Source organism: Aspergillus ambiguus (genome assembly GCF_047715705.1).
Source record: "Aspergillus ambiguus strain CBS 117.58 unplaced genomic scaffold BDV59scaffold_2, whole genome shotgun sequence".
Lineage (NCBI taxonomy): Eukaryota > Fungi > Ascomycota > Eurotiomycetes > Eurotiales > Aspergillaceae > Aspergillus > Aspergillus ambiguus.
This window is the reverse complement of record NW_027395515.1, coordinates 1,434,632-1,447,820: the sequence shown is the minus strand read 5'-3', so window position 1 is coordinate 1,447,820 and position 13,189 is coordinate 1,434,632. Positions and strand designations below refer to the sequence as shown.

The 13,189-nt window shown below is 48.8% G+C and overlaps 5 protein-coding genes across 5 annotated transcripts; 3 read left to right on the top strand and 2 right to left on the bottom strand.

The window, feature by feature from the left end:
- Positions 1–165: 165 nt before the first annotated feature.
- BDV59DRAFT_198208 (arabinan endo-1,5-alpha-L-arabinosidase) lies at positions 166–1,468 on the top strand (the record flags this gene model as incomplete). The annotated part of the gene is made up of 3 exons (XM_073693115.1): positions 166–1,100; positions 1,151–1,329; positions 1,380–1,468. The coding sequence occupies 3 exons, from the start codon at positions 166–168 to the stop codon at positions 1,466–1,468; spliced, it is 1,203 nt and encodes a 400-aa protein (XP_073552712.1).
- A 119-nt stretch (positions 1,469–1,587) lies between these two features.
- On the top strand, positions 1,588–2,181 carry BDV59DRAFT_198207 (uncharacterized protein; the record flags this gene model as incomplete). Its single annotated transcript, XM_073693114.1, has 1 exon — positions 1,588–2,181. One exon carries the CDS (start codon positions 1,588–1,590, stop codon positions 2,179–2,181), a length of 594 nt encoding a protein of 197 aa, XP_073552711.1.
- Positions 2,182–2,256: 75 nt separating this feature from the next.
- Positions 2,257–7,899, bottom strand: BDV59DRAFT_168953 (THADA/TRM732 family protein). The gene is made up of 10 exons (XM_073688147.1): positions 7,555–7,899; positions 6,554–7,503; positions 5,525–6,497; positions 5,231–5,470; positions 4,948–5,176; positions 4,579–4,889; positions 4,015–4,532; positions 3,821–3,961; positions 3,145–3,770; positions 2,257–3,096 (listed from the first exon to the last, which is right to left on the bottom strand). Exons 1-10 carry the CDS (start codon positions 7,707–7,709, stop codon positions 2,269–2,271), a joined length of 4,971 nt encoding a protein of 1,656 aa, XP_073552710.1. The 5' UTR covers positions 7,710–7,899; the 3' UTR covers positions 2,257–2,268.
- A 61-nt stretch (positions 7,900–7,960) lies between these two features.
- On the top strand, positions 7,961–9,170 carry BDV59DRAFT_168951 (protein transporter TIM23). Its single transcript, XM_073688146.1, has 2 exons — positions 7,961–8,697; positions 8,749–9,170. The coding sequence occupies exons 1-2, from the start codon at positions 8,107–8,109 to the stop codon at positions 8,770–8,772; spliced, it is 615 nt and encodes a 204-aa protein (XP_073552709.1). The 5' UTR covers positions 7,961–8,106; the 3' UTR covers positions 8,773–9,170.
- A 204-nt stretch (positions 9,171–9,374) lies between these two features.
- On the bottom strand, positions 9,375–9,851 carry BDV59DRAFT_198204 (uncharacterized protein; the record flags this gene model as incomplete). The annotated part of the gene is made up of 1 exon (XM_073693113.1): positions 9,375–9,851. The coding sequence occupies one exon, from the start codon at positions 9,849–9,851 to the stop codon at positions 9,375–9,377; it is 477 nt and encodes a 158-aa protein (XP_073552708.1).
- Between the last annotated feature and the right edge of the window lie 3,338 nt (positions 9,852–13,189).

Sequence of the window (13,189 nt, the reverse complement as noted above, 5' to 3'; positions counted from 1 at the left end):
CACACCGAAACAAGGGCACAACATTCCAGCCCACTCGCGGTATTAATTGGCTGTCATTTTGCCGTCGCCCGTCGCGTTTCCCACTTGGAGCGCATCACTGTTCAGTTCCCGGCACATACACAACCCACGAATCGCCATAAAAACCATGATATTTCTCACTGGACGATGATCGCGAGGACAGACGCGGTCCTGCCGCAGCACGAAGTCCAGGCAGCGACGCTGCTGGAGCCTCAACCACCACGACTAAGGCGCAGAGCGGTCTATCGGCGATTTGTGCGTCGCACGCTGAAGATACTCGTCGTACTCGCGATATTGTATCTGGCAATAATAGTCCTCTTCGCTAACACCCGGAGAGTGGTGCCCATCCACCGCCAGACTCCCTTCCCGCCGACCCATCCGGCAGATTTGAAGATCCACGACCCGAGCATCCTTAAAGTCGGCGACCGGTACTATTCCTACAGCGTGGGCCCGCGCATCGTCATCCATGAGGCGCCCACGCTCTCCGGTCCGTGGAAGCAAACTGGCCATGTCCTGGACGCGGACAGCATCATCCCCAAAGGCGACCGGAAGGCGCCGTGGGCGCCGACGACGATCGAAGTCGCCGGCACATATTACTGCTACTACGCAGTCAGCCAGAGCGGCTGCCGCAACAGTGCCATCGGCGTCGCGACGTCGCAGTCGCCCGGCCCTGGGGGGTGGACCGACCACGGCGCCATCATCAACTCCGGGACCGGGCCCGGCGCGGATAGCGTCCCGTTCGACCGCTCCAACGCCATCGACGCGAGCGTGATTGTCACCTCGGATGGGGAGGGGTATCTGAATTTTGGCAGCTATTGGACGGGTATATGGCAGGTCCCCTTGAATAGGGACCTTGTTTCTGCCCGTGATGTCAAAACGACTGCTGTGCGCCATCTGGCGTATGAGCCGCACGCGATCTCTCCTGCGGGAAAGAACCCGAACCCTCTCTGCAGAGATCCGAGTGGGAGTCATCCTATCGAGGGCGCGTTTGTCTCATACCATGCGCCGTACTATTACCTCTGGTTTAGTTGGGGGAAATGCTGCAAGTACAATCCCAAGGCCCTTCCTGCGCCGGGAAAAGAGTAAGTTCGGCTCATTCCAGTATATACTTCGAGTAGCTGATGTTTTGTAGATATCAAATACGCGTGGGGCGGTCAACGCATCCGCAGGGTCCGTTTGTTGACCGACAAGGCGTGGAGCTGACTGAAGGGGGCGGAGAGGTTATTTATGGCTCAAATGGCGAGGTGTATGCTCCTGGTGGGCAGGGTGTGTTGACTGACGAGGGCACTGACATTCTCTATTATCATTATCGTGAGTATCTGGAGTAAACGATCCATGCCGAAGCATGCTAACAATTGCAGTGAACACAAGCGTTAGTTTGGACTTCTGGGAGGCGCGACTCGGGTACAACCCGTTAGCATATGTTGACGGCTGGCCTGTAGCGCAATAACACGATGGCCTTGTTTTTGCATGCATAGCAGTGAATGAGGACTGTTTCGTGTCGAGCCATAAATAACACAATCTCTCCCTGTCACCCACTCACTACCGCCCCACAAGCCCACCGCCATGATGAGGACGAATATGGTGGTCGCCATACTTGTCAGCCTGGCTCTGGCGGCGTTGGGATTTCTTTATATCCTCAGATTGTACCTCATTGCCGCGGCTAGGGCCAAAATTTACGATCTCGAAAACCATCCACACGGACCTCGGGCAAGACCTACACGGAATAAGAAAAGGCCCGGCCCTTCGTGTAAAAAGGGGAACCAGAAAAAGCAGAACAAGAAGAATGTGCAACAGCAAAAGAAGGGAAACAAGCAAAAGGAGAAGAAGAAAGAGGGAACTCCAGCTGTCGAAACTTCAATCCAGTGGCCGCCATCTTCTCCCTCTCCCATTGCCAGCGTGGATCTTATCGACTCTCAACCCCAGGAACAGACGGACACAGTCCAACCATCAGACGCTTTTCAAGAGTGGTCACAAAATGATCATCAACAACCCGCCAACGAGGACCAAGGCCAGCCGGCCCAGTCAGGTGGTTGGCAAGCTGTTGATGGAATGGCCCAACAACAGTCAGGCGAGCAGGATGCTAAGGGGCAGGATAAACAACCTTCTCAGTTTAGGGAACAGGAAATGAAGAAAATAATTGACGATGATTCGAAATGGTGATCCATTGTGTTACTTCTGTTACTTCTGTATGAAGAGATAAACGCCAAGAATGAAGTATTCCATTACTTTTATCTATCCCCTACATATTTAACTTGTATGGCCCAAAGCATCCTGAATACGCGATAGCCAGTTCTCGTGAACATCAACTGCCTTTGCAATATCCAAAAAGCTTTGGAGCTGGTTCTTCAACACTTCCTGGCCTTCCCGGAGGTACATCCTTCCTGCGAAATCTTTGGATACCAGGACACCGGCAAGATTGATCACCCGGACACCAAGCGAGAACATTTCCGGCTTGGAAGTCCATCCCATGAGGCCATCCTGCCCGGACGGAGAAGACGCGAGGTCATTAAGACAGGATAGTCCTCCAGAAACCCACGTATACACCGTCTTGACAAGATGCTCATTGTATGCGCCTTCGGATAACCTGCGCAGCTGCGAAGACCAGACGTCTGCTTCGCGAATCTCTTCAACGAACAGATTTTGCTTCTCCTCCTCGAAGAGGATCGTACTTTCCTTCACCAAATCAGACATAGTAGTGGGGACAGGGACAAGGGTCGTTCTCTCCGTAGGACCGTTGATTCTAGGCCATTGACCAGCGATGTATCGAACTGCTTTCGTAGAGAGAGCCCGCGAGTCGCGATAGTTGTCAGCTATAAATCTCGACAAAAGATCGCTCGCATTGAGTGGGGATAGCGTGACAGAGCCAGAGGGAGATACGGAAGAGTAGGAAAGTATCCAGGATGCCGTCGAAGCAGCAATGTCGCGAAGCTCCTCATCGTCATCGTTGAGCATGTCGTAAAGAATCAAATAAACATCGAGGAACACTTTGTCCACACGAGGGGGGTTGTTCGCTGTACGCAATGCTGGAGCAAATGCCATGAGGGATGTTGTAGCCGCAAACCGGGTAGTGAATTCCTTCCGAGCTGTTAGTGTTGCGCCAAAAGGGCTTCAAATGTAACTTACTGTCTCTTCTTCCACCGCGAACCGCAACTTGGTGGACCACCTGGCAATGTCTGTCTCCGTCACTTCCGCGGAATTGGTGATAGCCTTGGCGGCTAGAATGCATCCTTGCAAACGGAGCGCAGCATCACTTCTACCTCTGTTCCATAGTTGACCAGGCTCTGCAGAATTCAGATGCGTATCAAAGCTCTCCCATGGAAGATGGATGTCTGTCATCTTATCAGACTGAAGGCCTAATATGGATTGAAGGATGGATGCCAGATGCGACGTAGCCGTGGACTTGACATCTTCCGGATAATCTCCCAATAGGATGGTTGAATAAAGATCCAACAAAACCTTACGGTAAGACTCATTCTCACCAAATGTCTCTTGTACTTTATCCAGAAGCCATGCCCCGACGTTGGTGTCAAATGCAGACACTGTCTTGAGGAACGGTTGCACTTCGCCGAACTCGTTCTCAATGAAAGCCTGCAATAGAGCCACCCACGAGAGAGCACGTCGGAGAAGAGAAGAAGCCCTTGTCGTGCTTAATGATTTCCACGAGGGATTCGATGCGTCAAGGATATAATCAAGGATATCCTGCAGTCCGTGCATATCATAGATGTAAGTGAGCGTGATTATGAATTTTTCTGTAAGCAGTTAGAAACACCATCAGCATGGTATTGTACCAAAAGTATACCTTCGCTCTTCGACTCAACGGCCTTTTCCACAGCATCACTCAAGACCTCCAACAAAGCTGTCGCAACAAAGGGTGACTCGGCACGAGGGAATATCATTGCAAATACCCGTCGTATAAGGGCAGAAACTTCCGGAGTATGTTCTGAGGGACCATATTAACTTGAGTTTGAAAAATAGAGAAAGCTGACAACAAACCCTTCCAAAGAGCAAAATAGGCCATTGATAATCGTCGCAGTGAATACTTGATGGCGAGTGCTTTACCATGAAGATAATCCTGCGATTTGGCCTCTCGATCAACATCAAGTAGCTCGTTAATATTCTGCACAATACGAGTAGGATTCATCAGGGACGCATAGACCCGTGCTGCATGTTCCCTCATGCCCCAAACTGGACTCTTCAGTTGCTCCAACACTAATCCACGGAGCATGTCATCGTCAATAAGATAGGCATTCGGTACCTTTTCGGCGAGAAGTTCTAGGGCCGGAAAAGCTCGTTCCGTAATAATGGCATGGTCGCCATGCTCGGCGCTGTTCCTTTCCTTTGATGTTAGAAGTCCAGACAAAAGCTCGATTAATCCCGGATATTTCCCAAACGAGATCCTTCCACCAGGTTCTGACCCGGAAATACCTCCAAACCCTAGTCCCGTTCCGGTACGACACATTCGGGTAAGTAACGCACGGAAAAGCATCATTCCGGAGTTGCGGAGATCCCAACTACGCCTGTTTAGCATGAGAAAGTAAAACGAGGGTAGCGACTTACATTGGGGACCCAATCTGCTCGGCAGATAAGGTTAAACCAGACATGATGAATGGTTCCGTGTGAGGGCCAAGCTTGTTATTAGTGAAAATATCTTTCAGGCAGTTCATAGCATGAACTTGAGGCAGATCCATTGCTTTTGTCTCATTATCATCCTTCACAGGCAAATGAGAAATTTCATGGAGCTCGGCCATTACTTGGCGAAACAGGGGACCGCCTGGCTTCGAGTGCAGGATCCCGGTAGCCAACGCAGGAAGACCCGCCGAACGACGTGTAAGCTTCGAGCCAGATTCAAAAATGATCTTTCTTGCCTCCTATAGGGGGATAAGTAACTTGGGTTTGAAAATACAGGTATTGACGAAGTAGACGTACTTGATACCATTGGCCTGGCAGGGCAGAAATCTGTTGATCCTTCGACTGGCCACATCGGAGACAGCAGGTTGCAAATGTCTGGGAAACAGTTGAGAAGGCACCCCTATGACGGAGTTCTGCAAGCTGAGTAAAACTTGTAGATCCTATCTTCTCGTAGTCGGCGGATGTCAATCCAGACGGCCCTTTTGGCCCATAGGTGTCATTAACCAACGCGGCATGAAGAAGAAGACTTAGATTATCAGCGAGCTGTAATAATTTGAGCTTGGATGAAAGCATCAAGTACCTTGACTCGCGGAGTCCACGCCAGGAATAAGACAGAATATCCTTGGGACCAACTCCAAGCTCGTCGATGGGCTCATCGGTATGTCCCTCCGGAGAGTCGATGCACAAAACTGGCTTCACTTCCTGCCAAATGCGGTCACAGAGCGCTACAATGCGAATGTGAATACTCCTCCAACTTTCATATGACCCAGAGCCCTGTTCTTGGATGAGAAGATAAAAGTTCGGTGTCGATATAATGTACCTGTTGCGCGCGTTAACACATTATATGTCTGATTGACACAACCTGCAACTTTACCTAAGCGCAGATACATAGCCATGCAGCGGTGCGTCACGCATAGATGAGTTGAAGAGACCTCCTACAACTGCGAGCTTTTCCTCAAGTTTTTGCAGGATGGTACTGACAACAGTTGCTTTGGATTGCCACCATACTCCGCTACCTGGCACAGTCTGAGCTGCTATCGAGAACGTTATTTGATAGAGCCGGGCAACAGTATCAGCGTAATCGGCCCGGCTAGTGTTGCTCGCCAGCACCTCCGCTTTCGCCAGAGCATTGATGATCTGGGGTCTGCCTTCGGGGCCTTCCGACTGGAGGCTTCCCATTGCAACGTCCATGGGAAACAGCTTCAGGATAGCCAGGGAGGTGGAACGTACGTCGTCGAAGGGATCAAGTAGAAGGTCAACTAGTAGGCGTAGCAAACCCGGTTCGAAAACTTCAATGTTCAGCTTCCACTTCGTCTGGGCGCCCTCCGATTTTGCCCCAGCTGGCTTCTCAAACCGAGCGTCAAGCCCAGAATCCAACAAAAGAATCAACGTCTTCAGTGCTGTTATATGTCGAGGATAAGAGGCGGTAGGCCGTAGGTCCGATTTGAGAAATTCCATATAGCCCTGAAGGCACGAAAGGGTCTCCAAATCATCACGGGCAAAGTTCGGTTGTTGCTTCTTAGATGCAACCACCCGCTGGGTCAGGTCCTCTTCTCCGCTTAAGATACCTCCCTTCAATCGTATGATCAGTTTGCGGACTAGGCTCAGAATTTCACCTCTACTGTGTGAGTTTGACTCAGCATGCATAGGTGGAAGTCCCTTCAAGATGGCCTTCATTGTGGCAGATGACACTGGCTTTGTTGATATAGGGGCAGTAACCAGAAGGGAAAGAGCAGCAATTCGGACACTGAATTCTTGATGGAAGAGAAATTGGCCAATAACCTCACTCCTGAGGACAAGGGCATCATCAGATTTGTTGCTGGACGTGCCTGTTCTCGAGAAGTAGTCTAAACGGATCTTAGCATGCGCAGCAAGGTGGAAATGTCACATAATCTGGTCTTACGATCTTCATGAACAAGCCCGATTTTCTTCGCCATCTGCAGCGAAGCAAAGAGAAGGATGAAGTCATCTGTTGGAGAGTTACTCATATCACCGGTAAAAAGACTTTGAAGGTGGAGAGAATCGGCAAAGCGCCTGAATCCCTTAAAGTCGACGCTGAAGAGAGGCTGTAGAACGTGGTTTGACATGGCCTCCAGGTTCCGCATATCTTGCAATATCATATGACGAACAGGGGCGACCCACACGGAGACTAGGTCCTGTGTATCCTCGCCAGCATGTAGCGTCTTCATCTTCTGGAAGAAAATCGACATCACATCTCCAGCCGCAGCGGTCAGTTCTAAACTTTTTGTGTGGCTCAGCAACCTTAGCATCAGGATTTCAGCCGCAACCTTTCGGGAATTAATATCTGCTGCATTGTCGTTTGCAGCATGTTGCAGAAACTGGTTCACGTTGATGGACAGGGCCTTGCAGTCTGGCTCAAGAAGGGTAAACCAACGAGATGGTTCTTCCAATAACCAGCGACGAGCCATAGAGATGAGATCAACCGGCAGAATTGCATTCTTGCGGATTAAGGTCTCCAGCGTCGTCAGAGATGCCTTAATTCGAGAACGAGGCTCCCCAAGGATGATACTAGGAATCATCTCATTGGTGATTTTGCCAAAAATGGCATCCTTTGTGGATTTCTCCGGGGTTTTCAGTAAGACAGCAGTCAATGATTCCAGAACCTGCTTCATGGGCTTTGGCTTCGAATCTCTGTATCGGGTCATATAAGTTTCAAAAACCGCAGCCCACGTTTTCTCGGAATAAGCCAGTTTCTTCGTCCCCTCGGACTTGGAGACAACGGCTGCATCCAAGAATGAGCTTACAGCATTACAAGACGCTGCAGTATGGGTGTGCGAAGTGGATGCCGCCGCAAATGTCTCGAGGAGGCATTGCCATAGGCGGAGTACTTTTCTTCCAAAAATCTTAGACCCTGAGCATAATCTATATGGAGGTTTTACTCACTGTTCATCATCGCATCCAACGGTGAATTTTACCAACGGGCCCTTGCGGAGTTGCTTAAGCGTTTCTTCCGATAAGACTTGAACTTCCCGGGAGATTTCCTCCACGTATATACAGTCGGGGTCGCCATTGGCGCCGGACAATGAATCGACGTCCATATTGCCTTATAGATTCCACATCCCACGAGACAATGGAGAACGGGTCGACCTAGAAAGCTGTTTTCCTGACGGTTGCTCCCCGCGATAGACCCTCCCATACAATAATTTTGCCTCTTGTGGATGGATTTTCGACGCGGGTACCCGAAATAGGACTAGCGCCGGCCAAACCCTCTTCCGCGTCCCGAGGAACCGGGGAGATCCCGTGACCTGCCGTCACGGGCTGAAGTTTTTGTTCCGGTTCTTCGGAGTCAAAAAGCATTCAAGGCAGTCTAGACAACGTCCAGCTACGCAGGGGTGGCCTTCCGACCTGTATTTCTTCTTCTGTCTCCTACTCGCCCTTTTTTTTTCCCTTCTCTAATTCCTTGTATTCTATTTAATCCGCCCTTTCTGCCTCACAATGTCTATCTGGGACTCTTTCAGTGGGCGCAAGCAGTCCAAAGGTGACGCCTTCGACCCTACCACAGCACAGGATGCCACATCCTTCCTTTCCGAAGTCGCCATTGCCGATCCTACTAAGCTTCACCCCCTCGCTGGCCTGAACCAGGACACCCTCGATTATATCACCCTTGAAGATTCCGCCCTCGACGAACTCCCAGGCTCGCGATCCGTCCTCCCTTCCCGCGGATGGTCCGACGACCTCTGTTATGGAACCGGCACAACCTACCTCGCTGCGTTGACTCTGGGAGGAGTATGGGGTTTGTCAGAGGGGCTGAAGAAGACACCTGTTACCGCACCTCCAAAGATCCGGCTCAACGGTGTTCTGAACTCGATTACGCGGAGAGGCCCTTTCCTTGGAAACTCCGCGGGTGTTGTGGCTATGGTTTATAACTGTTTCAACTCTGGCTTGGGGTATGCGCGCGGAAAACACGATTCCGCCAATTCCATCGCCGCTGGTGCCCTCAGCGGAATGGTCTTTAAGAGTACCCGTGGACTGAAGCCAATGATGATCTCCGGCGGCATTGTTGCCAGCATTGCAGGCGGCTGGGCTGTATGTGCCATCCTCCCACTCCCCATTGGCCTTCATGCTAACTTCCCTCAGGTTGTGAGAAAGGCCTTCCTGTAAATGTTGTTACCCCATCGATCTGTATTCTACCGCCCACTTATATCGTCGACCTCCATTCCCCAACATTCGTCCGAAATAAATGTCCATTATGGGTCTGTTTCAGCAAAGCGCGGGAGGGTGTTGTTAGTATTATTCCTTTTCTTCTTTTTTGGACCACGCTGTATTAGAACGATTTTCCTCGATACTTCCTCTCGACTCTTCACTCCGGTGTTCGAAGCATCCTTTTTTTCCTTTGCATTATCCATGGTTGGGACCGGCATGGTAATGGGTTTCATATTTTCCTGTACATATAGCGGTTCCCTGCGTTTATGGTTACTGGCGAAAACTCCTGCAGGTTGTTTTTTCGTCTGATCAAGTGACCTCGATGGTTCAGGAGCTCAATCAAAACATTTCCAAGCATTAAACTTCCAAATTTCGTACGCAGCAAGTAAAACTGTCTAGAATATTAAGTCAAACAAACTTCCCCTAGTTCGGAACATGAGTCAAACGAGCGCTGTCTATTGTCCATTTGCAGCTTTCGCGTTAACCCCCTCCTTCCATACATTCAATTAAAACCCTAAGAAGTCTCCAGTTGAATCCGTCAATCCCGACCCAATCAGCCTCTAAAGGAAGTATCCGGCACTAGACCCCAGAAACAAGAGTGCGAGCATGCCGATAGACTTCTTGGTGACGGGTGCTGCGTTGGTTGTGGAGGTAGAAGAAGCGCCACTGGATGTCCCAGTGCTCGTTGAATCGCTGCCGGTGGCAGTAGCCACGATGGTACCAGCTCCGGTGGTGGGGACACTTCCTGTCGCGGTAGCGTTTGCATTGGTGTTGCACCACACTTCCCCGGGCTTAGAAGCCTTGATAAGGCATTCCGCCAGAGTTCCAACAGTTTGACCTTGCGCAAGACAATAATAGTCGCAATTATCATATGAGACGATTGACGCTGAAGAGCAGCAGCTGCTCATGATCGCCGAATTGTTGCCCTGTATGGGCATAGCGCACGCAGCATCTTTCACCGGAATATCGTACAATTTCTGATGACATGTAGAGGTCGCCGAGGCAGCTGAAGTGGTTGCAGTGGAGGTAACAGACATTGTGGGCCGAAATTTATATCACAAGTATCTTCAAAAAACAGCTTTGTTCATATAACGATTAGCAGTCTATCATCATTGATCTTGCAGGGTCATCAAAGGCTTTTATATAGGAAACTGGAATGGATCCTGCAGACATTTGGCAATTTCCTTTGGCTGTTCCACTTTGTGGATTCGGCTGTATCTATTCGCCCAAGATAATCATTTGTATCGTTTCCAAGAATATAGGTGCATTAAGCGAAGTCGCAGGGTCTTGGCTGTTACCCAAGATATCTTTTGTACCCACACGAAATAGCGTTTAAGACTACTTCTGGCGCTTATATCTTTTCGAGCCTCAGTACATAGCTGGTTGGATGACGCGTCAATACCATATATGGCCATACAACTAGTGCCTCTCAAGTCAATTATCGGCCTGTATGGGAAATCTAAATATACCATCTAAGACAAGTGGAGGCTTCCTCACTGGTACCATCTCACAGCTTCTCATAACACAGCAACGCCTTATACTTTACTACGAGAGAGGAAATTGTTGTAATGCCAAATCTGAGCCAGTGCCGTTACCATGTGTGGTACCACTAGACCTTTCAGTTTGGAATGGTTACTCTGTGGAACTATACTTCTAGAAACGTGGCCTACGAGATTGGACGTTTAATTAATTATCCGACTGATTAAATAGTGCCACTGTGCCACTTTCTACTATTAAAGTTGGCCTCTCGATCTTAATAATAGGTATTTCCATGGATAGTAGACATCCGTCGGTCAATCCAATCGGTGTTATCGTTACTTACTTTGTCTGACACGCAGCCGAGACATCTTAACCTAGATTTAAATCATACATATGAAGCAGATCGCCTTTCTATAGATAGTACTTAGTGGGTACTCGGGCTACTCGGAGATATACGGCGTATACGAGTAATGAAAGTAGTGTGGCGCTACGGTGGGAGATTGTGGATTTTGTGGAGAGCCGGCTAAATACTATTCAGACTGTTAATCTCAAAGGACTAAGTGAACAATTTCATTGTATTTATATATTGCAGGCAAATAAAGTAGCTATTTGGTCGTACCTTATATTTATTTTAAGAGATTGTGAATGGTATACAGAAATTGAGCGCAAAGTAGTTTTCGAAGGAGTGAGCCTTTCCCCTCTCCACGGCAACGTCGAACCAACAACCTGGTGGTGATATCCACATGTATGACATTTGTTTGCCAGAATAGGGTCAACTCTGGATCCTAGAACGGACTCACTCATAGCTGTCGTTCTTTGTATGCGTAAGTCCAACTACCTTGACAGATAGAGAGAGCCAGCCCCGACGCTTAATTAAGTACAAGCCACTTACAAGCCACTAACTCCCATACTGATATCGTCGGGGAAACCAGAGAGTGTGCGTATTATTTTCACGATGTATGTTGGGGCTTCTTCCGCATCATTTTGACGAAGAAAAGCTAGACCTCCACCGGTGATTTCTGACTTGTAGTGTGTAGGGACGCTTATCTGCAAAATGCTCTACGGACCTCTCTTACTCTCTTGGCTCTGTTCCACCTGGCATCGGAGCACTTCAAGCTTCCTTCGCTATACTTAATAATGGGTACAATGTATGACTTGCCTCTGTAAGTTGGCATGCCGCCAGATCCAGGCGCTTGCGATCCATGAGCGACGTGTTGTATTCCCTTCTCAAGCCAAATTTCATTGTATAGAAACAATGGCAGGAGGTTTCGGCCCATGTGTAGTCATCCGCCTCTTCCTCTTCCCTGGGCCGATGCTGGCAATTTAGGCTTGATGATGGGACTCAAGCACCCCTATTGATCTTTATTATCGTAGCGTGTATGGATGCGTAGTATTCCAACGTAGCTTGTCGACTCTCTACGCTTGAAAAATACATTCACTGAGGATTCTGGAAAGCTGTAGACCCATCAACAGGACCCATGTCGCACTACTTAAGCACTTTTCTTTCCCCTTGGCAGTCTTCTGAGCTTCACGAGCGCCATCCGTCAAGACGTGGATAGCCTTTGGTAATCCCCTTTTTCTGAGTTTGGTGCTGTCAAAGCCCTACTACAGCTCGCGAAGGCAAGCCATAGACGAAAATTTGATCTCAAAATGTGCTATTTCGTAATTATGGCCGTGAACTCCTGGTGCGGTTTCTGCAGGCTCTTGTGGATGCGGTGTGATATGGGCTCTGTTGGAGCCGGTATGGGAACGAGTCTTGTAGCTGGCAGTGAATATTTAGAAAGAATAGATTCGGGTTTTACTTGTTAGGTTGACGATGTAACTTGTTAGATATTTAAGTTAATGATTTTCTTTCCCAATCCCAAATCTCGCAGCCAACCCTCATCAATACACCTCTCAGGCATACATTTACTTCATAAGTGGAGGTTTTTATGAAAAGGCTAGTTACTAAATGTGATGCTTTACATGACCAGCATTGACACCAAACATCTCCGATATACGCTAGATAATTTACTCTCTCCAACCGCCCTCCCTTTCCACAAAAAAAAATTGGCTTTATCGACATACATCCATAATTTGATCTCCTAGCTCAGTTATTCGCCTTCCCTATTATTCAAGTAATAATATCCCGTTGTCAATTGTTCTTCAATGCTTATACCCAATAAGAGCCCGGTTTACCCCTTAGGTTTCTGTATGCTACCATTTAGGATTACCGCTACAAGGTTCAGGTGCTGTTAATTATTATGAGACACCAGAGTAGAGGAACATAAATTCCCCGCTCATTCCCCCACTTTCGGAGATATAAAGTAACAGCTCCTTCCAAACTATCTAGTATCACAATATATATACTATTAAGCACACCAGCATGATTTCCCCAATACTTTATAGTACATTGCTTGTTCTTACGGTGTTTGCTGGCCATCTACCTTCCGATAGCATATGGAATGTCACGCCACCTATCAATGAAGCTGATGAGCTTTATGCAGGCTGGAAGCAGATTTCTATCGATAAGGAAATCAAGGTATATGATGGACTAGCCGAGAATCGCACCTATGCCCATCATCCGGAGCTTTTCTACCTCGATGGCACCGCATATCTCAGCTTCTCCTCTGCCCCAGTTGATGAAGACAGCATGGGCCAGGAGGTTTGGGTTTCAACATCCCAGGATCATGGCCGCACTTGGACCCCCAGCCGATCCTTACTACCTGCAGCATTGCTACCAAACCAAACCGACCCGCGGAACTATTCCTACTGGTGCGATAAACAGATTCCACAACGGGTTTGGCAGGCCCTCACGTTCGTTCACCTTCAACAACACGATGAACTATATGCCATCGGACAGTCAGCCAGTATAGCATGCCCGGGAAAATACCAGGCGGCAGGACGAATTGCACGA